This window comes from Schistocerca nitens, chromosome 2 (genome assembly GCF_023898315.1).
Source record: "Schistocerca nitens isolate TAMUIC-IGC-003100 chromosome 2, iqSchNite1.1, whole genome shotgun sequence".
Classification (NCBI taxonomy): Eukaryota; Metazoa; Arthropoda; class Insecta; order Orthoptera; family Acrididae; genus Schistocerca; species Schistocerca nitens.
Window position 1 is genome coordinate 731,329,517 of NC_064615.1, and position 26,633 is coordinate 731,356,149.

At 39.4% G+C, this 26,633-nt stretch overlaps 1 protein-coding gene across 6 annotated transcripts in view; it reads left to right on the forward strand.

The window, feature by feature from the left end:
- Window positions 1–26,633, forward strand: part of LOC126236933 (rho guanine nucleotide exchange factor 11-like) — a 550,831-nt gene that overhangs the window by 341,648 nt on the left and 182,550 nt on the right. For all 6 annotated transcript variants that reach the window (XM_049946613.1, XM_049946616.1, XM_049946615.1 and 3 more), the window contains exons 9-11: window positions 1,310–1,538; window positions 8,144–8,390; window positions 23,050–23,137. In XM_049946613.1, coding sequence (XP_049802570.1) covers window positions 1,310–1,538; window positions 8,144–8,390; window positions 23,050–23,137 — 564 coding nt within the window. The remainder of the gene's footprint in view (window positions 1–1,309; window positions 1,539–8,143; window positions 8,391–23,049; window positions 23,138–26,633) is intronic.

The window sequence follows — 26,633 nt, forward strand, 5'->3', positions numbered from 1 at the left end:
TATGTTACCAGTCCCATCTGCATACTAGCTGTGCTGTGCTGAGACCAACACACTAAGCTCATGGCTTGGCAAAGCAAGGCAGCAGAACGGTTCATCAGCCTGTACTGTAAGTTCGTGGCTTGACTAACAGATGGTGGCTCCCTGTGCTTGGTGATTGCAGATGACAGTCACCACAAACATTTTATTCCTCAGTGCCTCATTACTCCAGAATATGTTGCTGGTAGAAAGTAGGAAAATTCAGTGAACATTTTGACATTCTCATCTAAAAATTCTGACATTACCTGTAATTAAAAAGTTGCATATGATTTGTAACTCGGGCTTTCATTTCAATTTCTCCTCAACATCAGTACTTAAGAATTTAGAATATTCATTTTTATTTGTTGGTCATCAGTAGCGTATTCTCTATAACAGTGTGCTCAGGCTTTGTAGAGATCAGAATTGAATGCATTGTTTTAGTTAAGTTCATGTGCAATCTGTTTGCAGAGAACAATTTTATAAAACAACGAATACATAATTGTATTGTTAAGTATGTTTCGTAATATTGAGTGAGAGATTGTTAAGGAGAAGTACCTTTCTCAGCTTTCCAGCAGAGCTTTGTACTACATGTGACATCTGTGAGATAATTTGGAACTCTTATTCTTGGCCAAATAAATTAAAATAATTTGAAACAGTAACAGTAACAAACTTACACAACTGAATATTATTGCTGCCAGGACCAGTCAAAAAACAAGCTGATGTGTAAATATACTGTTACACATAAGTAGTTTCAAGATAATATTCACTGATTTGTGGCCATCTGTCCCTTCATTTTTGAAGCAGAAAAGGAAAAAAGAAATAATGCTCTTAGTTTGGTATCGCAGAAGTTTTGCCACTCTAAGCGAATATTTAATGTGGTGCAGATTCAGAGTATGATACAGCACACTTTATCTTCAGATCACGATCTGGCGGGTATTTCCTGGTTGTGATTGTAAGGACACTGTACTTGGATTTCAGAGTATCATGGTTGAAATCCTCAAAAAACCATTATTATTTTGTTTGCTTATGGTTTTCTTAACTTATTTTAACGAAGTTCTGAGATGCCTTCTTTGTGATTTCTTTTCCCATTCCTGTGCATCCAGGAAGTGGTGGTAATGAATAGAAAAACAAATACTTTCTTTTTTCACTGTACACCTCACCACCACCACCACCACCACCACCACCACCACCACCACCACCACCACCACCTCCGACCCCTTCATCCCCTTCCAGTGAATTTGAAGAGGGGAGAGTTATATTTTCATATCTAAAAATTGATTTTAATTTTTTTCAGGCTCACAAAGTATCCTCTGCTTTTTGAGAGTCTGGCAAAGTACACATCAGAAAGTTCTGATGAAGTTTCAGGAGTCCAGCGTGCAGTTGAAAGAAGTAAAGAAATTCTGAACCATGTAAACCACGCTGTGCGTGAGGCTGAGGATAACCAGAGGTTATTAGATATACAGAAAAGGTTAGACAAATCAGGTTTTGAGAAAGTCGATCACCCAATGGCTGGAGAGTTCAAGGTAAGCCACTATGCCACCTCAGACTAGTATATTTAATACTGTTACCAGTCATGGTTGTTTCACAGTAACTTTTTAATGTGTTATATGTATATATGTCTATTGCTTAAAGATTGACATTCATTCATCCATCCATCAATTGCACAGCTAAATTGTGTTTGAGTTAATGTATTAAGTCTTTGTATTCTTGCATCTGATTGTAAATTGGGTCCTGCCCACTGCAAGCTTATGTAAAATGCTTTGTTCAAACCGGTTCCTCCTAAATTATATGACTCAAATTGTCTTTAATTGTGGCAATTAGTGTAGATAGTTAATGATCAATCTCTCACATTACTTGTAGAATACACAAGTTTCAGTTAATCAGAAATAACAAGCATTGATATATCAAGTACATTCTGTAATTGCTAGCTTCCTATTAAAACTTGAAAGGTGACGTTAGGAGAACAAAGGATGAAGCTGATGGAAAATTGTTGTTTCTACATATAAAGTGGATAATTTGAGGGCATTCGCAAAGTAAGGTCTTCCATATTTGTAAATATACAAACAACTGTTTGTTTTATATAATATTTGCATCATCTTAGAGATTGAAAAAAATCATTGCTTTTATTCACAAACGTCATTTCGGTTAATGCATTTTTGGTAGATGCTGCAGTAGCCATACAATGCCCATGTCATACTCAGAGTTCACTGCCATGTCCTTCAGGAAGCATTGAAACTTAGCTTTCACCTAGCAGAACCACTGTCCTGACAAATGTTCTTTCAACTTCGGGACGGGGTGGTAGCTACTTGACACAAAGTGCAGAGTGCGTGTTGGGTGGGTGGTGATGTTCCAACCAAAGTTTTTGTGTGAGATTGACAGTTTGATAGGCGATGTGTGAACAGGCATTTTCGTGGAGAAACTTTAAGCCCTTGCTCAGTATTGTTCTTCTCTGCTTCTAAATTGCCCTTCAGAGTTTGTCCAGTGTTTCACAGCACCATTCGGCATTTATTGTTGTTCCAGAAGGCAGGAAATCAACAAATAGTGTACCCCCTTCCAGTCACAAAACACAGTTGCCATGACTTTACCAGCACACTGTGTTCATTGAATTTTCATGGTTGTAACAGAGAAAGAGAGCCAGCCACTCCTCCCCCTTTAAGGTGTGAAGTGGAATGCCCTGGCTTTGTTACTCGTGACGATGAAGTTAAAGAAGTCATCCTTCCTGTCTGCACAACAGCTAATAAAGGCACAGGAGGAATTAACTTGATGCTGTTTGTGGCCTTCTGTTAGTACACGCACTTTCCACCTTGCACAGTTTTCCTGATATTACAAGTTTTCTGTTAAAATCCTGTGGATGGTGGTTCAGGAAACCACAGAAGCCAAAATGTAAGACAACCATCCAGAGTGATCCTCTGATAATCATGCATAGTTTCTCTGACCTTTGCGACTGTTTCATCAGAAATTTACACCCTACTACAAGTTTCAGTGTTGTGAATTCCACTGCGACCAGCTGTAGACATTGTACACCACGCGTGAATGTTTTTCGTACCCATGCACGACTGTCCATACAGTTCAGTCATTTGGTGATGAATTTCTGCTGTTTTAACACCTTTTGCATTCAAAATTCGAATAACTGTGTGAACACCAGACATGGCATCAGTATTCAATGGGAGCTGCATTTTGAATAGCTGCCAACCCTAGAGTGAGCTTCTGAACAAAGTGCACGTCTGCTTATTTGGGAGTGGAGACAGTGATCCTTTCAACATTGTGGCCAACAACTGCGTTACCAATTTCTCTGTGCCTCCAAAAAAAGGAGACACTTTTTGGGATTGCTCTTGTATTTTGAAAATTGACATAGCAGAAATTGAGACAATAAGGGATGAGCAGAAGGTTCCACAAGGTGTTCATACTACAACCTTTTTCAAATAAGACGATTGTAAACACAAATGAGCAGAATTCTATTTTAAAAAAAGGCAGTGAATTTGACATATCTTACCTTGGTATAAGTTTAGCATAGTGTGTGCCGGTATGAAAGCTGTGAGGTTTGGTCTGTCAACACATTTAATGTAATTGCAAGTGACGACAGCATTCAATGCAACTAGCTGATGCATGTTCCAGCAATTTGTCTATTAGTGGAAGAACAGCAGTCATTACAAACCTTATGGTATCCAGTTCCTCTCAGGCACGGAATTAAAACACAACTTTTGTGAAAACGTTTTCTTGTGATGTCCAGATCTGAACAGGTAAAAACAGTTTTGCTGTTGAGGGAAAATTTTTATTGAAGACACAAGTATTGTCTTGGAAATGAAGTAGTGTGAAGCCATTGCGAATTATGCATTTCGGAACACTAAGATAAGTCTCAAGCAATGATTGTCGGCAAGGATGAATGTTGATAGATACTCCATATGAAGTGCTGTTCTGTGATTTGCAGAGGTGACTAATAGGTAAAAAATAGTTAGACGGCTGTTGAACAAGAAATGCTGCTACTCAAGGAAATAGACAAAAGTTGTAGAGGCTCTACACTGCTAACAGACATTTACAAATGTGTAACAGTGGGAAAGCATTGGCAGGAACAGTCACAAGGAACAATTTTGTAAACACAAAGATGATTCTGTGAGATAAGTATTATATACTAATCACAAATGAACTGACTGTAGTGCCAAGGCCTAGCCTAAAGAATACTGCTGTTGTTAATTGCTTTCCAAAATGGATGTGTAAATTTCTGAATCAGTTAATTTCAAATAACTTTGGCATTTTCATGTTTTAATGGCCATAATTGGATCAGGTAGTCTACATTAACATAGCAGTGATAATTATACCCTATAACATGCTGGTTGAAACTCACATTTTTCACATAGACAAGGGCTTCAGGAGGCAGCTTTACTAAAAATCAGATCAGTAATTTAACAATAAAAACAATAAGCATTAAGAGAAACATGCTATCAGGTGTCAAAGGGGAGCAGATTGGAGTTTGGATCACTTTCCACTCAAAACTAAATTAACACTCTCAAGAAAGAAATTGCCAAAATATTATTCCCAAGTTTCAGTATAATAAAGACCCTAACAACCTCAATCAATACATTGAGATAAAACTTACAAAGCAGAGATAAAAGATAAACTGAAAAATCATGATAAAGCCCAGGTAATAATTTAAAAATAAAATTGTAATCTAACAAACCATTCAAACTATAGAGAACTAGCGGTGCTGAACGCAAGTCAAAAAATGTTGTGAAACATACATCTAACAAGGATAAGACCATACCCTGAAGATTCCCTAGATCGGGGCTGTTCACCGATCTGCTCATGCAAGCTGGCTCACACACACACACACACACACACACACACACACACACCCCTCAACAGTGAGAAACCAGCCAGCCCATACTGAGTAGTGAAAGGGGAGGATTACGCAAGTGGAGAATGAATTGCAACAAAGCACATTGACAAACTGTTCTCAGAGAGGCTATTCTATGGCCACTAATAGTTCTGTGAAGGTATATCACTTAACAGTGGCTAATTAATGCCTTTCATGGCAAATTAATTTCCCAAAACTGTGCTGCACTGGTGAGAAATGACAATGAAATGAAATTCACACTACTTTTAACTTGTGAGGCAAAGAACGCTGCCAACTAAGTACGAAACATGATACTTGCTACGACTGATGTTGCCTTATGGTGAATGTCGTTTTCGGACGATATTTAAATTGACATCAATTTGTATTTTGTGATTATTTTATTCACACACAAAACACAAAAACACTGTATGTAAATGTGTTCTTCTTGCTTTGCTTTTCATTAAAGTATCAATATCTGGTATAATTTTATGGGCACTGCTAATTCGAAGATAAGCTTTTAAATTGAAGTCAGTCAGTGAGCTTCTGTGGGTAGGTTTTGTGCTCTTTACTGTGGAAAAAAAGTTGCTCACACAAATATGTAGATATACATGTTGACATAATTATAGCTGCAAGATTGTGAAGTTGCAGATATTTATGTTGGAGAAAATTTTTATATGGGTCTAGAATACGTAGTTCATTGTGAAACTCATCACTCAACTTTGTCACACTGCAGGTTCTAACTGGAGGTAGATGTCCTGCAATAATACTGTTGTGTGTGACCTTCACTTTGAAATTCCTAGCTCGGCCATAATGCTGCTTTTCATCAGTTTTAAAAGAGCTACTCTCCACTTTATGTACTGTGCCATTAAGTATATTCTCTTGTGGTTGATTCCATAAATCCTGACAAGGAAAAAAAGTTGTCTTCAAAATAAAACTATGTTAAAATTAATGATATGAATATAATAGAGGGAAACATTCCACGCGGGAAAAATATATCTAAAAACAAATATGATGTGACTTACCATACGAAAGTGCTGGCAGGTCGATAGACACACAAACAAACACAATCATACGCACAAAATTCTAGCTTTTGCAACCAATGGTTGCTTCATCAGGAAAGAGGGAAGGAGAGGGAAAGACGAAAGAATGTGAGTTTTAAGGGAGAGGGTAAGGAGTCATTCCAATCCTGGGAGCGGAAAGACTTACCTTAGGGGGAAAAAAGGATGGGTATACACTCGCACACACTCACTCACAATCACTCTCTCTCTCTCTCTCTCTCTCTCTCTCTCTCTCTCTCTCTCTCTCTCTCTCTCACACACACACACACACACACACACACACACACACACACAGACAGACACAAGCAGACATTTGTAAAGGCAAAGAGATTCGGCAGAGACGTCAGTCGAGGCAGAAGTACAGAGGCAAAGATGTTGTTGAAAGACAGGTGAGGTATGAGCGGCGGCAACATGAAATTAGCGGAGGTTTAGGCCTGGCGGATAATGAGAAGAGAGGATATACTGAAGGGCAAGTTCCCATCTCTGGAGTTCTGACAAGTTGGTGTTAGTGGGAAGTATCCAGATACCCGGGACAGTGTAACACTGTACCAAGATGTGCTGGCCGTGCACCAAGGCATGTTTAGCCACAGGGTGAAAGCACCCACGTGATTTACCAACTGACCTGCCTACACTGTGAAGCTTTCTATGTGGGAATGACCAGCAACAAACTGTCCATTCGCATGAATGGACACAGGCACAACAGTGTTTGTTGCTAATGAGGATCACCCTGTGGCTAAACATGCCTTGGTGCACGGCCAGCACATCTTGGCACAGTGTTACACCGTCCGGGTTATCTGGATACTTTCCACTAACACCAACCTGTCAGAACTCCGGAGATGGGAACTTGCCCTTCACTATATCCTCTCTTCTCATTATCCGCCAGGCCTCAACCTCCGCTAATTTCATGTTGCCGCCGCTCATACCTCACCTGTCTTTCAACAACATCTTTGCCTCTGTACTTCTGCCTCGACTGACGTCTCTGCCGAATCTCTTTGCCTTTACAAATGTCTGCTTGTGTCTGTGTATGTGTGGTTAGATATGGGTGTGTGTGTGCGCGCGCACGCGCAAGGTATACCTGTCCTTTTTTCCCCCCTAAGGTAAGTCTTTCTGCTCCCGGGATTGGAATGATTCCTTACCCTCTCCCTTAAAACCCACATCCTTTTGTCTTTCCCTCTCCTTCCCTCTTTCCTGATGAAGCAACCGTTGGTTGCGAAAGCTAGAATTTTGTGTGTGTATCAACCTGCCAGCGCGTTCGTATGGTAAGTCACATCATTTTTGTTTTTAGATATAAAACTATGTACTATGTTCAGGTATTAAGGCGTACTTGGAGGATGCCATGCCTGCGACACTTGCAGCAAACAAGGTCTGACAAAGTGGTAGATTCCCAAGGAACCAAGCTGTCTGTCATGCTAAGAGTTTAGTGCAAACACACATTTTTGATCTTAGAAACACCCCTTGTATTCATATAGATTTAATCAAAGTTGATCAACCCACAATTTATTACAGTTGTGGTCCAGTTCTTCAGTGCAAAAAATCACATTTGAGGTTCTACAAATATGCAATAAGACAGATGCTGCAAATTTCCAGCATAAAATAATTTGTTCCTAAATACGTGATCCCACATAAAGTGATAAAAGAACAATATGTTTAATTAGTTATTTTCTTAATTATTTAGTTATTATTTATTTTTATTTGACCTGATCACTTTTTGGTTGGAGACATTTGATGCCACTTGGATGACTTATGCATCCGTGATGATGAAAGATGATTATAACACACACAACCAGTCGCAGGTGAAGAAAATTTTTGCTCATGCTGGGAACTGAACGTGGGGCTCTGTGATAATGTGTCAGCTGCTGTAAGCACAAGACATAAACTGCTGACACAGCTTAAAGAGAGCAGTGTGAATGGTTTATTGAAGCCTAAGGAAAGAAACCTACTATACATACCAATTTTCAATTTGAATTTAAAGTGAACATCAGAGATCAGGAATGTAGTGTCGTAAGATGTTCATAAGACACACCTTACAGCTGACACTGCACCTGCGTAAACAGGAGTTTACAGTGTCTGCATTTAGAACTTAGACACACCAGTATAGCAGACAATGTAACTGCCTCATGAATTGCTATGTTTATTAAGTCAAAGTGCAAAAATATTCGGGATAGTGGGAATTTTTTGTAGATTACGTTTTTTCTGATAAAACTGTCGTTGTTACTTTAAACAAATTTTTGTTTTACAGAACTTGGACCTGACAAAACATAAACTTATTTATGAAGGCCCTCTTAACTGGAGGATCAGTAATCGCCAGAAGCTGATAGACCTCCATGTGCTGCTGTTGGATGATGTTATAATTCTCCTGCAGAAGCAGGATGAAAAGTACTGCCTCAAATTCTACAACACAATAACTAGTGGCAGCAGTGAACGAATGCCCACTCTCAGCCCAGTCATCAAGGTCTCAACAGTGCTCGTCAGGCACAATGCTGTCGGTGAGTAATGGAGGATAGTTATTTCAGCACATCGAACACTATTCACTGCACAGCATTTTTACCTTAAACAATCCTAAGAGGGAACTACTGAAATAGCTGGAAAGAAAGCTTCAATCCCGAATTTGAACGGGTAACCACACACAATTTTATGCTGTGACTTTTTCAATTTCGTAAATAAAGATAATTACCTGTTCATCTAATTCTGATGGATATATAAGAACATTCTTTAAGTGATAATTTGCTAGTTGTTACAGTTAATTCATTTGCTTGTGCCTTTGTCTCACAGTTTTCGCAGGGACAGCATGGTTACAGTTCGATTTGGCATGGTTAATTTGAAGGGGTGGCCGGATGCCCTTCCTGGCGCCACCCCATACACCCCAGGACGGAATCAGTGTACCCCACCTGTCTGCATCTAGTGCAAATCATGAAATAGTGTGACTGTGTTTCAAATGTCTACGAGTCATGTAACTGAGGTGGGACATGGTGACCAGCCCAGTATTCGCCTAGTGGGATGTGGAAAACCCTAAAAACGATATGCAGTCTGGCTGGCTCACCAGCCCTCGTCATTAATCTGCCTGACAGATTCGATCTGGGGCTGGCGGTCCTACCAGAGTCCAGGAAGCAGCGCATTAGTGCTCTCGGCTAACCTGGCGGGTTGGTTTTTGTTGTTAATTAGGGGGCCTAAAAAGAGTTTATAGGGAATTCTGTTTGCAATATTCTGTAACTCCCAGGTAGATACGTTGCATTTAACATACACAATTAAATTGTGAAACAAATAGTATGTTGTCATCAGGTAATTAACTCATATTCCATTAATTAACTTGCAGTTTGGCATCTTTGTGCAGTTTCTAAGCTCGTTAAGAAACCGTTTAGAGCAGATGATAAACACAAATGCTTCTGTATATCTGTAATCATGACTGACCCAGCTGGACTGAAAAGACATATTACCAGATTGTTATCTGAACTTGGGATAAGGCTCTACTTTGCCATCTGACTTTAACATTTCTTGTTGGGGAACATTGTTTCCTGTATGCCTGTAGTTCAACACGGCTTCATGTTCCTGCTTTATTTCGTTCAGTCTACCTTCCAATTTGTCAACTTGCCTCTCAGTAGCTTCTTACTACTTGCATCTTGATCCTCCCCCACATATATTTCCAGTAGGGGAGGCATACCCACCCCAATCCCATCTCCTCCTCCTCCCCCCCCCCCCCCCCAGCAAATTGACAAGATCTAGTGTGCTAACCAGTGTAGACATTGTTCGTAGGCAGTTTCCCCACATGCCACTAAGTGAACGCTGTGCTGGTGACCCTTCTAGAATCAGATAACACTACACAGTCATTCAGAACAAATTTACTCTATTCACACATTGACTAGGTACACTGATTCCATCCTGGGGGCGGAGGGTAGGGGGTCGGGGGGTTAATAAGAGACTGGTGACCTTGGACATTTAGTCTCCTTAAATCCTTAATCAACAGCAGGAGTCCATATTTATCCTCCACCTCACTTAATTAAAACTGACATCAAAATTCTAAGGGTATGCGGTAGATTGGACGGGGCCATTCTGTGAGGTTATAAACTGGAGACTAAATGGAGGAAATCGGAAAAAAAGTTGTGTATCTATTAAGGAGATGGGATCTTCATAAATTGATGGAATCGGAGGTTTTGAGTTTGAGGGAGCATTTGGCTGAAATGTAGATGGGAGGGGGGAATATAAAAGATGAGTGGCTAGGCTGAGAAATCAAATAGGACAGGCAGCAGAGGATAACATTCTTAAAAAGCAGGACATGGCAGAAATACTTGAGTAACAAGGAAGATACTGAATTTGACAAAAACATAAAACATTAAAAATATATCAAAAGAAGCCAACGAAAGATAATACAGGTATCTGAAGAAATGCTAAACGGCTAACAGGAATGGCTAGGGGACAAAAGCAGGGCTGAAGAAGAATGTAGAACTAGTGAAAAAGACATATAGCACCTATAGGGATATGAGACATCTTTGGGGAAGAAAGAAGCAACTGTGTGAATATCAAGAGCACAGATGGCAAGCCAATAAAGAAGGGAAAGCTGAAAGATGGATGGAATATGTGGAGGCTATATTAGGGATACAAACTGGACAGTACCATAGAAAGGGAAGTAGACTAAGGGATAGAAGATACAGTGAAAATAACGTCACAGAGCACCAAAGGCTGTGAGTGGAAAGAAGGCCCCATGAGTAGACAAAAGTAAGTCACAAGTATTTTGACTGTTGGCAGAACCGTGCTTGACAGCATTGTAAACCTGATGTGCAAGACATGAGACATTCAAAATATCCTCATGCTTCAGGAAGAACGTAATCATTCCAGTTCCAGTGAAAGCAGGTGTTACAGGTGTGGATATTACCAGAATCTCAGTTCAGTATGTCGTGATTGCAAAATAAGAGCAGGCTTATTTAGAGGGCAATGGAAAATATGGTAGAATCTGACCTTAGGAAGATACGTTTGGGTTGCGAAGAAATGGAGAACCGCAGGACCCAATGCTGATGCAGTGACTTCTCTTGAAAGATAGGTTAAGGAAAGATAAGATTGTGTTCATAGGATTTGTAGACGTAGAGAAAGCTTTCAGCTGGAGTACACCCACCAAAATTTTGAAGATAGCAAGAGTAAAATACAGAGTGTGAAACTTTATCTACAACTGCTACAGAAATCAGATGGCAATTACACACAGTCAAGGATGTGAAAGGGAAGCAGTAGTTGACAAGGGTGTGAGACAGGATTGTAACATGCCACTGATGTTATTCAATCTACACACTGAGCAAGGAGTGAAGGAAATCAATGAGAATTTAGGGAAAAAAATTAAGTTGGGGGAAAACAAATAAAACTTCATAATTTCCCAATGGTATACTTGCCGAAGATGGCAGATTACTTGGGAGAGCAGTTGAGCAGTTGAACAGAATGGATAGTGTCCCAAAAAGGTATTACATGAGGAACATCACCAAAAGAGTACAGGTGTAGTGGAATGTAGCTGAATTAAATCAGGGGAAACCAAGGGAATTGAATTTGGAAATTACACACTAAAAGAAGTCATTACATTTGCTATTTGAGCAGCAAAGTAATGGATTATGGCTGAAGTAGAGGGGTTACAAAATACATACTGGCAGTAGAAAGAAAAGCATTTCAGAAAAAAAACAGGCATTTGTTTGCCTCTAATAAAAATTTAAGTGTTAGGGAGTCTCTTCTGGAGGTATTTGCTTGGAGTGTAGCCTTTTACATAAGTTAAACATGGACTGTAAGCAGTTGAAGCAAAAGTAGAAAATGTGGCTTTTCAGGCTTTTTCAATGGCTGTATTACAAATACACTTCTTGGGTTTGCTGCCAGATCATATTCTGTAAATACCGCAATATTTCATTGGTGCAATTGCTTGACATCTTCAAGTGATGGTAGTTGCTGCTGTGACAACTGCAAGACATGACTGATGATGTTCACACATCATTGTCAGAATTTTTTAGGCCATACGCATGCACTGCAAGATGTTTGCAGTTGCAGGAAAGCAGCACTACTAGTGCTCCCTGCTGGGAGCAGCAGAAAGGCCATCCATGTTTGCAGTGTGGGCAATGACTGTGTTGCCAGATGTTGCTGTGGTTAAAAGCTGAATTAATTATCAGCAGTGCGCTGCATCGAATCATGAATTGGAAGTTCTTGTTTTCTCTGTTTTGATTTAATGACAGCCAGTGCTGGATTCCAGGTGGTGCTTAGTTGAAAACCTGCATCCTTGCTGATAAGACAGTCCACTGTACAGGTATGTGTGGATCCTTAACAAGACAGTCCCAGAAAGATGACACTGGGGATAAAATTTCATTCTTTCCATAAAACATGTGAGGCTCTGTGTCCAGGCAGTGCCCCATATGTTTGTGACAATGTTGTTTAACGCAACGTTCTTGCACGGTTCAACACGTCCGCCCCATATAAGATTTTCCACATTGGTGTGGGGTCTTACAAATGCCATATCTCCTAAAGCCTATGTTGTCTTCGACTAAGAACGATAAATTTCTTAATGTTACTGGTGGCACTTCATGTCTTGTCTTTTGACAATTATTTCCAGTCTGAAGAACATGCTGCCAAATAGGGCAAGAACGCCATTTCAGTGGGTGCCTCCTCATCTTCATTCGTGTGCCTGCCTTGAATTTGCTTTGAACAGAATGAATGGCATATCTGCCTGTTGGAATAGCCAATGTTGGAATACTGTTCTGAGGTATTGTAGCTCAGCAGGTAGACTGTCAACATCTATGAACACACGTGCTCTATGCACCAGGGAGCTTAGTACACTACCGCTTTGTGCAGGATGATAACAACTTGTGGCCACAAAAGGGATTCGGATTTCCATTTATGCGCCACTTGGAATCGAGCACTGGCTGCCATTAAATCAAAACAGGGAAAACAAGAACATCTGATTCGTGACTTCTTGCAATGAAATGCTGAGATTTAATTCAGCTCTTAACCACAGGAGCATCCCACAGCACAGTCATTGCCCACGACACATACGCAGAAGGCCTTACTGTGACTCCCAGCTCGGGGGCACTAGGAGCTCTGCTTTCCTCCAACTGCGAGCATCTTGTTGCGCGCACTTATATTGCCTGCTCCCAACCTGATAAATTTTGATGCCGCCATGTGATTATCAGTAGTAGCATCTTGGCATAGTGACAGTAGCAACTACCACCACCTGAAGATGTATAGCAGTTCCATTCAATGAAATACTGTTGGATTAACACAATACAATCGAGCACCAAATCTGAGGAGTGTATTCATAAGAATAGAACATTTTGAAACATGGTAGAGGAGGAGTAGGAGTAGGAGAGTTAATGTAATCTGAATGTTATTTTGCCTCCAGTTCTGTAAATGGGAATATGTGGTGCCAGTAACTCAATGTTTTACTGTAATATTCAGTGCTACAAGTATGTGTTCCTGTGAAATCAAAGTTGTACTGAAGATAAGATGTCAGTTGCATATTAAAGTTGATTGTTGATAGGCCTAGAGTAGTAGTAGTAGTAGTAGTAGTAGTAGTTGTTGTTGTTGTTGTTGTTGTTGTTGTGGTCTTCATTCCAAAGAGTAGTTTGACGCAGCTTTCCATGCTACTCTATCCTGTGCAAGCCTCCGAGTAACAACTGCAACCTACATCCCTCTGAATCTGCTAACTGCATTCATCTCTTGGTCTCCCTCTACATGCTTCCCTCCAGTACTAAATTGGTGATCCCTTCATGTCACAGAATGAGTCTTACTATCCGATCCCTTCTGGTCAGGTTGTACCACAAATTTCTCTTCTCCCCAATTCTATTCAAGTTTATCCTCATTAGTTATGTGATCTAACTATCTGATCTTCAGCTTTTTTCAGTAGCACCACACTTGAAATGCTTCTATTCTCTTCTTGTATAAGCTGTTTATATTCCATGTTACACTTCCATACATGACTACGTGCCATACAAATACTTTCAGAAACGACTTCCTGAGACTTACATCTATACTTGACATCAACAAATTCTTTTCTTCATTAACACTTTTCTTGCCATTGACAGTCTACAATTTTATGTCCTCCCTACTTCGATCATCATCAGTTATTTGCTTCCCAAATACCAAAACTCATTTATTACTTTAAGTGTCTCACTGCCTGATCTTATTCCCTCAGCATCACCTGGTTTAATTCGACTACATTCCATTATCCTCGTTTTGCTTTTGTTGATGTTTATCTTATATCATCCTTTCAAGACACAGTCCATTCCGTACCGTTGCTCTTTGAAGTTCTTTGCTGTCTCTCCAAAATTGCAATGTCGTCAGCAAACCTCCAAGTTTTTATTTCTTCTGCCAGAACTTTAATTTCTACTCTGAATTTTTCTTTTGTTTCCTTTACTGCTTGCTCAGTATATAGATTGAATAACATCAGAGATTGGCCCTGTCTCACTCCCTCCCCAACCACTGCTTCCCTTTCATGCCCCTTGACTCTTGTAACTGCCATCTGGTTTCTCTACAAATTGTAAATAGCCTTTCGCTCCCTGTATTTTACCCCTGCCACCTTCAGAATTTGAAAGAGAGTATTCCAATCAACATTGTCAAAAGCTTTCTGTAAGTCTACAAATGCTATAAACTTAGATTTGTCTTTCCTTAACTTATCTTCCATGAGAAGTCGTTGGGGCAGTATTGCCTTGCGTGTTCAGAAATTACTCCGGAATCCAAACTGACCTTTGCAGAGGTCGGCTTCTACCAGTTTTTCCATTCTTCTGTAAATGATTCATGTTAGTATTTTGCAGCTGTGACTTATTAAACTGATAGTTTGATAATATTCACACCTGTCAGCATCTGCTTTCTTTGGAACTGGGATTATTATATTCTTCCTGAAGTCTGAAGGTATTTCACCTGTCTCGTACATCTTGTTCATCAGATGGAAGAGTTTTGTCATGGCTGGCTCTCCCAAGACTATTGGTAGCTCTAACAGAATATTGTCTACTCCTGGTGTCGTGTTTCAACTTAGGTCTTCCAGTGCTTTGTCGAATTCTTAACGCAGTTTCATTTATCCTATTTCATAATATTGTCCTCTAGTACATTGCCCTTGTATAGACCCTCTATATACTCCTTCCAGCTTCCTGCTTTCTCTTCTTTGCTTAGGACTGGTTTTCCATCAGAGCTCTTGATATTCATGCTTTCAGCCGTTCGCACTACTAGAGTGGGCGTCATGTAACTTGGCGGGTGAGGACTTGGATGCTCAGTAACACGGAAGTCACATGACCTGCTGACCAATAGGAGTCCGTCAGCCATAGTGAGCACCCAATTTAATGTCATTTTGTGCAGAGCAAGTTTACGACTGGTTTTAGCATTGTGTGTGGTGCTTTTTCGGAAGTTATTGCAAGGCATTGTGGTAATATGAATGGCAACAGCAAATCTCACCCAGTATTACACAGGCAGGCGAGAGAAATAATATTTTGCATGCATGTTATTTAGACAGGAGCTGGAAGTTGCAGCCACAACTGACAAAAAAGCATCGCCCAGTGTAGCCAAGTGCCAAGAATGAACAGCTAAGGCATGTGGTACCAGTTCGAGAACTGTAAAACAGATTGCCAGTGAAGCCAAAGCATCTACTGAAGAGAACGAATCACCTATTTTTAAGTCGCCTGGTAAGCGCCGAAATCGAAAGAAATTCATAAGTGAGCTCAACGATTTCAGCAAGAATGTATTACAGCGCAAAATATTTGACATGTATAGCCAAGGTGAATATCCTGCGGCAGATAGCCGGCCGCGGTGGTCTCGCGGTTCTAGGCGCGCAGTCCGGAACCGTGCGACTGCTACGGTCGCAGGTTCGAATCCTGCCTCGGGCATGGATGTATGTGATGTCCTTAGGTTAGTTAGGTTTAAGTAGTTCTAAGTTCTAGGGGACTGATGACCACAGCAGTTGAGTCCCATAGTGCTCAGAGCCATTTGAACCAGCCAATATCCTGCGGCAGATAAATTACCGTATGTTCCTGCATGAGAGAAGCTGAAAGTTTCAACTGCAGCAAATCTGCCATGCACAAAATATTAAGGGAGATGGGATTGAAATACAGAAACAACAATGATGGAAGAAAACTGCTCTTATAGAGAAGTGATATTGTAGCAGCAAGAACTGTGTTCTTGAGAGAAATGCACGAGATAAAACAGGCCGGAAAATCACATATTTATTATCTTGATGAAACATACGTTCACCAGTACAATTAAAGACCAATGTGCTGGAAGAAAAGTGATGATGTTGGTGGCCTGAAGGTTCCTGTGGGAAAAGGGAGACGTCATATTGTGCTTCACGCTGGTTCTGCAGAGACAGGCTTCATACCAGAGAGTAAATTAATATTTGAAACATCGAAGACGAAGGAATCAGATGACTATCGCTCTGTAATGACCTATGCTGTCTTCAAGTGGTGGTTTGTGTAACAGCTACTTCCGGACATGGAAGAGAATTCTGTTACTGTCATGGCCAACGCAAGCGTGCACTCTGTGCAAGTGAATAAGGCTCCTACTTCAAATATGAGGAAGGATGAAATTGTTTCATGGTTGTCGTCTAATGGAATTCCTCACACAGCGTAACAGACCAGGGCAGAGTTACTCATGCCTGTAAATGCATACAAGCCTAAATACCGCACTTACGAGATAGATGAACTGGCAAGACAGCATGGTCACAGAGTAATCGGGTTACCACCATATCACTGCCACTACAATCCTATTGAGCTGGTATGGGCGCAAGTTAAAGGCCATATCTCAGAAAGAAACAGCACCTTCTGAATTGCTGACTTGGAAAGACTCATTTTTTCTGTTGTTGCTCTTTTTCACTTGTGGGTTCACATGTTCCTTATCTTAAGCTTTTGCTGATAATCTTTGTTTTTTATTACTTTTTCATTTGGCAGATTGTGCTTTGGGATATCTGGAAGAGAAATTTTCAGGTCTCCTTGACCTGTTTTAAACTTAAGTGAACCACAGCCATTGGGCTTTCTTATGTTGCAAGTATGTTAACATCCTTCAAGATACCTTCACTGCGTACATTCGTGTTAAATGGCCATAAGAGGCAATCCTCTGCCTTGTGAATAATATTAATCCACATCTACATACGTACTCCGCTACCACTCAGTGCCTGGCAGAGGGTATGCTCTACTGCTACTGGCCATTACATTTCCTGTTCCACTTGCAGTTAGAGCGATGCCTGTGTATGAGACCTGATTTCTCATTCCTTATCTGTGTGGCCCCTACACAAAATATGTGTTAGCGGCAGTAGAATCATTCTGCAGTCACCTTCAAATGTCAATTCTCAGACCTTACTCGACAGTGTTCTTCTCCGGGGATTCCCACTTGAGTTCCCGAAGCGTACCCACAACACTTGCATGCTGATCGAACCTCCCAGTAACAAATCTAGCAGCTCGCCTCTGAACTGCTTTGATGTCGTCTTTTAATCTGACCTGGTGCAATACTCACAAAATTGAGCAGGACTCAAGAGTAATCGCACTAGCATCCTGTATGCGGTCTCCTTTCAAATTCTCCCTATAAACTAAACTCGACCACTCTCCTTTCCTACCACAATTCTCTCATGCTTGCTCTATTTCGTATCACTTCGCAACATTATGCCCAGATATCTAAACACTGTGACCGTGTCAAACGGGACGCTACTAATGCTGTATCTGAACATTACAGGTTTGTTTTTCCTACTCATCTGCATGAAATAACATATTTCTACATTTAGGGCCAGCTGCCATTCACCACACCAACTGGAAATGTTGTCTATGTCATCTTGTATCGTCATAGTCACTGATCTATGACATACTTAGATAGTTCATGGCTGTGATGTGTTCTGTAGTCTCTCTCTCTCTTGCTCCCTTTTTTTTCCATCAACACCAGGATTTTTCTCAAAGCATTTCTTTCTTTGGCTTCAGGTCTCTCCATTGGACATCTCTTTCTCATTGTAAGTCCCTCAGCCACCTACAGAACCTCCAGTCAAATAACAGTACAGTAGTGTGTAACTTAGGCATTTAAGGACATTGATCTATTATTGCAGATGTCTGTAGTTAGTGGGGTACCTTCAGGTTGATAATGCATGTCACAGTCTTCTTTCTCTGACAGGTTAGTCTCAATCTATTCATCTTGGTGTTGGGTGACCGTGGTAACAGCCCCAGAATAAAGCTAGTGTAACCAAGGCTGAAACTTTGGTTTCATCAGTAATATTTTTTTTACAATCTCATATGGTAACTTATCCGGAGAACTTCAACGTAAACTCATATATATGGTGTGCAGGCTTCCAGTGTATGCAAAGAAATCATTATAACAAAAGGACATGTTATATTGTCAGGTAAATATGTAACAGATGGACACACACTCCAAGATAGTTACCATTTCATGACCAGTGCCGAGTCGTGTGGCTCATACACAACTGTGACAGGGTACACCTATCAAGACATGGTGGCAAACTATGCAGTTCCACAGATGCCTCTTGACATGATTTTCCAGCTGGATGGTGCCCCATCACATTATCATGTGGATGTCTACCACATTTCTCGTGGAGACATTTCCTGAGTGTTACCTGCCCCCCCCCCCTCCCCCCTCTGTCTCCTCATGTGACTCTACTGGACTACAGTGCATGAGTGTTTATCAAGGAGTTGTTTGCAGAAGAAGGGTCCAATACCTCGTACATTTGAGACAACTGGTATATGTCACAGTAGGGGCCATAACACATGTCATACTTATGAACATTTGGTGATAAGTGTAAAATTGTTTCAGTATATGTAGAGCTACAAATGGTGCCCACACTCAGTTGTATGAACATGCATAAAAGTCTTTGAGCTCCTTTGTGCAATGTTGTACAAATAAAGTTTGAAACCTTAATAGCTACTGAAATACACACAAAAATTTTTGAATTGTTCATTTATTTCCACCATTCTCAGATTATCTTTTCTGGGGTGGGGGGCTAAAAAAATTGGATAATGGAAGACACTATCCATGCGTTCTCTCACTCCTGATCTAATTTCAAGGGCACTGGATGTATCTCCTCTGAAATTCAGTTTGGAGGTGGTGTTGGTCATGGTTTGCTAGATAACTGATTTTGTCTTGTTATCTAGGCTAAATTCTTCAAGATTTGAAGTAGGGTAGTTCGATTAGTGAGGGACTCAGATTCTTAATCTGCTGAGCACCTGGTCATCCCTTCCTGAAGCCCCATTGGTATTCCCCCAATTGTGGACCAGTTTGTTTTCCTGTCCTGTTCTGTAGAGCTTTTGAGAGGATATTGTAAATGGTTAGTGGGAGTGTGTGCCTAGGTAGTTGCTTACATCAATTCTATCCCCATTCCAATGTAGTGGATGAATTACAGCAGAGGTCCATCTGCTAGGAAGTTGGCAGTTTCTCACTTTCCCAAATATCATGAATAATTGCAACAAGTTTATCAATTGCATTATCTCCTGCAGTCTTCCACAGTTCAGAAATTATCAGATATTCACCCTGTTCCTTATTGTCCTTCAGTGTTTGGATGATAATCTTGATTTACTCCTTCGTGAATGGAGACAGATCTATGAGGATGTTTGGAAGTGATATCTGGAGCCTCAAACTTGAGGAGCTGTTAAAGATAAATGGATATATTCTAGCAATTACCTTGATCACTGTGGGCTGATTTCCCCTTTTGAAATCTCTGAACTGTAGGCCCAGAGGGTTGTATATGTTCAGAGTTGCTGTATGTCAGTTATGTGTCCATTTTATCAAAATTAGGTCATGTCTTATTTTTTTCAAAGTTTTGTTTGATTTGTACTAACTGATTCTTTTTAAATGTGTGTATGATTCATCCTGCAGATAGTTTTTAATGCAGAGTTTTTCATGTTTGGTATGTTGACCCTGTTGGTTTCATTTTCCTGGAAATTCCATTTTTGCCAAACAACCTCTTAGCTATACTGCTGCATCACATTCATTACCCCAGTAAGAATGCTTTCTGAATGTTGCGAGTGGGACCATCTACTTAGCTGCTTTGAATATAGCTCCTTGCAGTTGTTCCCGTCTCCAGACTTACAGTTTCCAACTTGTGGCTGAATACTTGTTTTCTCCTTAGCTTGTCTCCGTCATATTTATAATTTTTTCTGGGACTGACCTCCTTGGTATTTGAATTAGATCACTCCTGTTCAGACATAAAAGTTAAACTGTGTCCAGGTTGGTATTTCTCACAGTCTTTACTTTATGATTCTCTTTTTGTGCCTTCCATGCAGTGGTGAAATAGTCAATTTGGAATTCTCCAAAGTTGGAGTTTGAAGATGTCCAGATCTTCTGCTTCCTGGGCAGGTGGTTCAAAGCAGTTGAATTTAGAATCAGACTGAATGTTCTGCGTATCTTCTGTTCTCTCTTTGTAATTGGTTCACCTGTGAGCTGGTTAGCTTCCAACAATCTTCTGATACTTTTTTTTTTCTAGGTATGCTGGGCATTGAAGCCTCCAAGCAGAATGATGATGTATTTGTTATGTACTTTGGAGAGGATATCCTCTTGCTCATTTCAGAATGTGTCTCACTCTTCAAAGTGTCTTACGTGATTGATTGGTACATGTATGTTCACCATTGTGTAAACCTTCATTTGCACACCAAAAAGAAAGAGTAGAGGGTCAGATTGTAGGGAAAGTGAAGTCCATAACTGAACCCAAAATCTACCTGCCTAGGAGTGTTTATAGTATTATTATTATTATTATTATTATTTATTATTTTTATTTTTCGTTTTTGCCTTTGTGTTCATCTAAGATTCTCATTTCCTAAACTACTGATATCAAGTTCTACCACATTTGTGGATGCAGACTGCCATTTTTTGCTGTTTGTTGTTAAGTGACTCACCATAAACACTTCTTGCTGTTTTATTGACATAAATAACATTGAAGGCACACAGGGGGAAAATATTGTCATTCAGTAAAGTCTATTTAGTATATACCCCAAGGCTTTGTAAATACTCTAAATGTTCTTTCCTCCACTTTTTGTTCTGATATTTCGGCATCTACTTACTTTTTCCAAAACTTTTCAAACAGTTCTATAGATTATTGTTTGTATAGTTCTCAATCGATTTCAGTCGCACTTGTGTGCGTATGCTCTGAAGTAACAGACCTGTGAAGTGCACGACTTGGTAAATATTAATAAGAATAATTCACATTATTTTTTTAAAAGTGTGCAGCTGTTGAAAAACAAATGCTTTCATGTATTGCGGCGTCCTGTGCGCCTCCACATAAACTCAGTGTAGAAGAATATTTAAGTCATTCTGTTGGGCTGATAGTTCCTTGACTACAGTTTGTGTTTAACATAAATTGTTCTGTCCACTTTTTATTCAGTTTCATGAGTATGTCCAATTTCTCTCAAGGAGACAGATTCTTGCATATCAGTCGTGATCATTTCATTTGCTACTGTTCATCGCTATCTGTTCCCGCCCACAAAATTATTCTTCTGCCTCATGACACTTCCTTGGTGCTGGCATGTTTCAGAATGGCTTTTTCCAAAGCAAATGATTATTGCAATTGTTATTTGCCAGCAACTCAAACCTTTTGGCAGCAGCAATGTGTGTTATTAAAATACGAGAAATTATTTTTTACATCAGTTTTCAGAGCATGGTGCAGTGTGAGATTGTAAACAAACTATACTGGAAAAATCAAAATTATGACCATTACTACAGCGTTCTCCCCCTTGGTCACTGTAACCATAGCCAAAACATTGATTTCTCCAGTATAGTGTTTTACATTATGACATGGTACCATTGGGGGGGGGGGGGGGGGGAAATCGTCAATTGACAGGCTGTGGAAGCCTATGCAAGTAAATTACTTTTGGCTTATTAGAATAGTCTCAAGCAGGATATTATTGGAGGAGCTAGTAAATACAGTTTCCATATACAATAATTATTTGACAGTTTTCTTATACAACAATTATTTTTCATATGATATAGGTCAAGGGAGGGTATTGCACATAGTCCAGCATAACACTCTTCACAATAAATATGTCTCTTTCTTATTTTCTTTCCATTAATGTCTTCTTTGCTGCAGCACACTAGGTATATCTCACCGGTGCCAGTTTCATCTCAGTAGAAGGAAATTATTTAGGAAAAGGTTGTACCACCAGTTGTGTTGGGTCTGAGACTTGGCAAGGACAAGCTAAATTGCTTTGCTGAGAGGAAGGACTCACAAATGCATTTTTTAAATTAACTTTCATTAAGCTGAAGTAGGAAATCAGTTACCCTGAATTTATCACTGAGTTTCTTGTAAACCAAGGATGAATGTGGAGCTGCAATGCCCATCAGTTGGTGGAATTGCTTTATGTAATATTTTCAGAGAAATTTGCTTGTTGTGGTATAATTTGTCATGTATTGATCAGCTAAGTCAGTGCCACTCATTTTGCCTTTGTATTTGAGGATAACATACGCATTTTTTACACTGTATTCTTCCTCTTGATTTGGTGTAGTCTGTCACTGCGAATAATAGAAAGAGTGTAAATATATTTCTGGTCACATTGCCATCAGTTTTCCCAAGCACTATTCATAGAACATGCAGTGCAGCACTCCAGGCAGCCCAAACTCATTTCAGAGAACACTTGCGGTGAGGCAATGGACCACCCCAAGTCCAGTTCATAGAGCATGATCTAGGGGTTAATCCTGTTGGAAGACGTTATTCAATACAGGACTGAAATTTGTTACTGTGTTGTAGATCTCTTAGCATGGAGTTCACATTTTCATCGGTGCAAGTTTTGCTATAAATTATCCCATTTCAGTGTTAACATTACCTCTCTCTTAACCTTACCATCCAGTATGATTGGACTTGATTGATTTATTGATTGTTTGACATTTTAAAAATAATGATTCTGAATGAAGTTCATTTGTAGTAATACCAGTGCTTAATTTAAAAGAAAGTGTTAATGGGATCTGTGTTGATGTTGTTAGTCCCCTGCTTTGTAACAAACAAAATAATATGCAGACTTATGTATCACACCATAAATAATTTTACCCATCATACAACTCCATTTAAAGTGCTGTAGAAAGAAAGAAAGACTTTCAATACTCATAAATGAATACAATGATAAAATCAATACGGTTTCTTAGAGAATACACTCTTTAGCAAGTAATATAAAACAACTACTGCAGACGGATGAACTGGATGTAGTTATAATCAATTGGAAAATATTTTTTCTTTTGCAGATCAAAATGCTCTGTACCTGGTAAATACTTCACATAATGGAGCGCAGATTTATGAGCTGGTGGCGGCAACACCTAATGAGAAGAAGACGTGAGTGCTCTTCATTATCGTTACCTTTCTTTCATGTATTTGTCTGCTAGGGATTTTGTTGAAGCAAAGTTTTCAGTCATCATATGTTAGATAATATTCAGACCGGAGAACATACTGTAATAGTAATGGTTAAATATAAGGTATCATTTTCTCCTCATTTAGTTCATGCGTTGAATCGTATCGTGTAGCAGTTGGTTCCCAAGTCATAATGAGTTAAAACAGTTATGATGCAGTGTGCACTTGTGTATGTGGTAAACTAAATAGCAGATAACTATTTAAATATTTTGTTGGGAATAGTTTATGTAGTTGCTTGGAGCATAATGTCAATAATGTAGTCAAGAAGTGAACTGTTTGACTTCTGAGGAGACACTAGAATAAAAGTGTATTCTTCTTTGTCATTGATTTGTAGGGATTACTTAAACAATGTGGCACTGCGTAGTAAGAATATGTGTCCTGCTTGTTGGTGAGACGTTATTTTTTTCCAGGGCGAGCGTGTTCACAGTTGGCATTTGAGAAATTGTGTAAGGGGAGAGGTCATTTGATTATCTAGTGTGGCTGCCATCTAATGTAGAATGTGGTGACTCATGATTGGCTATATCACATTATATTAATAATTGCCTCAAAATGTACTGATACCACAAGTACTAGTAATTGACTCCAAAATGTACACTTACAGATTATTTTCAAAGGGGAAAAAATTGTTACAAATAATCCAACTTCATATTTGTAACGTGTACCTCATTGCTCCATGATTCTTGTGCTATGGTTGTTAGCATTCCCTCTTACTGAAGAACAGACCAATCTATCCTAGAGGACCTATAATGTCTTGCCAAATAGTTATATCGCCACATTGGTAGTTGACAAGTTCTTTAGTACGAATGTGATAAAATGATCAATAAATTAATATTACAAATTTTATGCAGCAGGCAAAAACAGAGTTTGAAAGATCTTTTTTCATAATCTTGTTTTTTCCAGTGTACTACATTGCTTCTTAACTAGTGCGTTAATTTCTCTTGGATGTCATCATAACTGTATTACCATTCTGACATTGCCCTGCTCCTGCTTTTTGCCATTATTCTCAGCTGTCGTGTTTACTTTCAAATGAAGAGTTGCCAATGAATCAAGACTTACAGAACTAAAACAGACATAAATTGCTGTGCATCTATCTGCATTCTCCCTTCCTTCTCTCCCAGTGCCATTTAATACTATCATTTGTTAGTAATGGGACACACCTTAAATATATGCCATTCATTTAGTCATTGTTTTCCGTAAACGCGTTTATGAAGAACTGTCTTCCGGTAATGTGGAATGAGCCAAGATAGGCATTAAAATTCGAGAGGAATGGTATCAGGTGGCACTCGTAGAGTATGCTACTAATGAATTTTAACAACTGCTAATGTACTTGCCTTGATAATTACATGAATTTCTGCTAGAGTGCCAGTACTTCATATATGAGGGGTGTGAAACAGGCAGCTCATAACAGTTTTTTTATGCAAATTTCATTCAGCCCATTAAAACATGCTGTGAGTGGAAGGAGTCAGTTTCGTTGGGCAAGTTGCTTGTTGTTGGGGTTTCACACATCTAAACCATGCTTGCTAATTCACAGTGTGGTTGTAAACTTGTCCTACTGCACTGTGCCCTACCTCATATTTTGGAAAATAACTCTACTGCAACATTACATTACCATACACATGCTGATGGAGTCTGATGGCCTCTTTTTTTTTTTTTTCCCTGTGCTAGTCGGTCTTCCAAATCAAACACTCCTACCATTAAGTATCTGTATATACTGTTTTCATCCAGTGTGGTTTGTTCTCTCTCTCTCTCTCTCTCTCTCTCTCTCTCTCTCTGCACCATTGTTCATTGTTACAGTGAATTTGACCTTTAGAACAACACCTTTCTCCCATCTCTGATAATTCTTTTCTTTTTGACAGATGTAAGTTTTTGGACACTTTCACATTGTGACAAGAAGAGATTTGTTTTCCAGTTGTTGCTTTATTATTAAGATACTCCACACAAAAGCTGACTCTCATGTAACAGCTGCAGTTGCCTTGAACTTAGTTATGATGTAGAGAGATATTAGTTGTAGTGGAGGGGACAAACAAAATGGAAATGCTTATTTTCCAAAATGAATTTGTATAAGAGTAACAAGAATGTAAGCCAGATTCAGTTATGCAGAAATGTGGAGCACAGGGATATAAAGTTGCAAAGTGGATAAAGTGGAAGTGCAGAGTTTGAACCGTAATTAGGTAACGCAGTCAACAAGAAAAGGTTAGACTATGTAAGAGATTTTAACTACCTGTAATATTGGCTACTTTAGAGTACGTAAGTAAAAGTAACAGTTAACACTATAAATCATAACTGAAAAATAAATCAGAGAGTAAAGGAAACCTTGCTTAAATTCTGTTTGCTTTATAGTTCTCGTATTTCTCCTATTTCTTTGGAGGCATTTACTGTAAAGATTTTCATTTTTCTTTCCTTTATTTCTGTCTGTTTTATTTTGCCAAATTCTGGAGCTGACTTGGTGTCAAGTAAGTTGGCAAAACATTGATGAAAATGGTATGTAATTAAATAGTACTACTAGTAAACTTGAAGAAAGGAGGCTGCTTGGAACTGCGGAGGAGACAGATTGAAGTTTGTAATGAATTCATTTATAGACCACATAATAGTAAAATTGATGACAACAGTTTCTGTTGTTTAGCCTTCATCTGATCCAACAATCAATTACAGCAGCGACACGTAGGACTACCCACCTGTGCATTGCTGATGCAGTCTGATATGATGATGGGTACAAAGCTGAATCCAGTCATGAACTTTGTTATATGTAAGTGTGTGTGTGTGTGTGTGTGTGTGTGTGTGTGTGTGTGTGTGTGTGTTGTTCTTAGTCTCCTTTACAGAGTATACACACACTACCAGATTTGTCCTAAATGAAATTGCCATTAAATCTTTTAATTTTAAATGCCATTCAAAGAGTTCTATGCACTGTGAGGTAGCAGTCTATCCACAGTGAATTCTTCATTGAATTCGTGATTTTCTTTTGGTTCCATTTTTAATGATGTAGGGCTTTCTGGCCTTTATAAGGAAGAATTTTGAGAATATCTTGTAAGGTCATTAATTTCTTCGAGCAGAAGAATGGTTACTATGTAGCCAAAGTTACTGAAGAGTTGTATTTGCCTAATACCATTATAAGCGTGACAAAAATAAACATTACATATTCCTACAAAGGCAAATGAAAGTGCCATTCACTTTTCTTCTGGAAATGGTATGACAAGTTTCCTTCTCCGTCTTAGTCCATTTAGGACTAGCATTTCACCTCCAATTACTCCTTTGTTAATAGGAATAAGAAAACTATTCTTTCTTCTTTTCCAGTCCTCAATAAGTTAGAGTTTCTTTAGAATAGTCATTCGTGTATGTTTCGTTGTAATCTACACTGTACATTGAAATATTCCTGGCGGTGGTGCCTCACATTACATTGTTCATAGTTGTAGTCCTGCAGTGG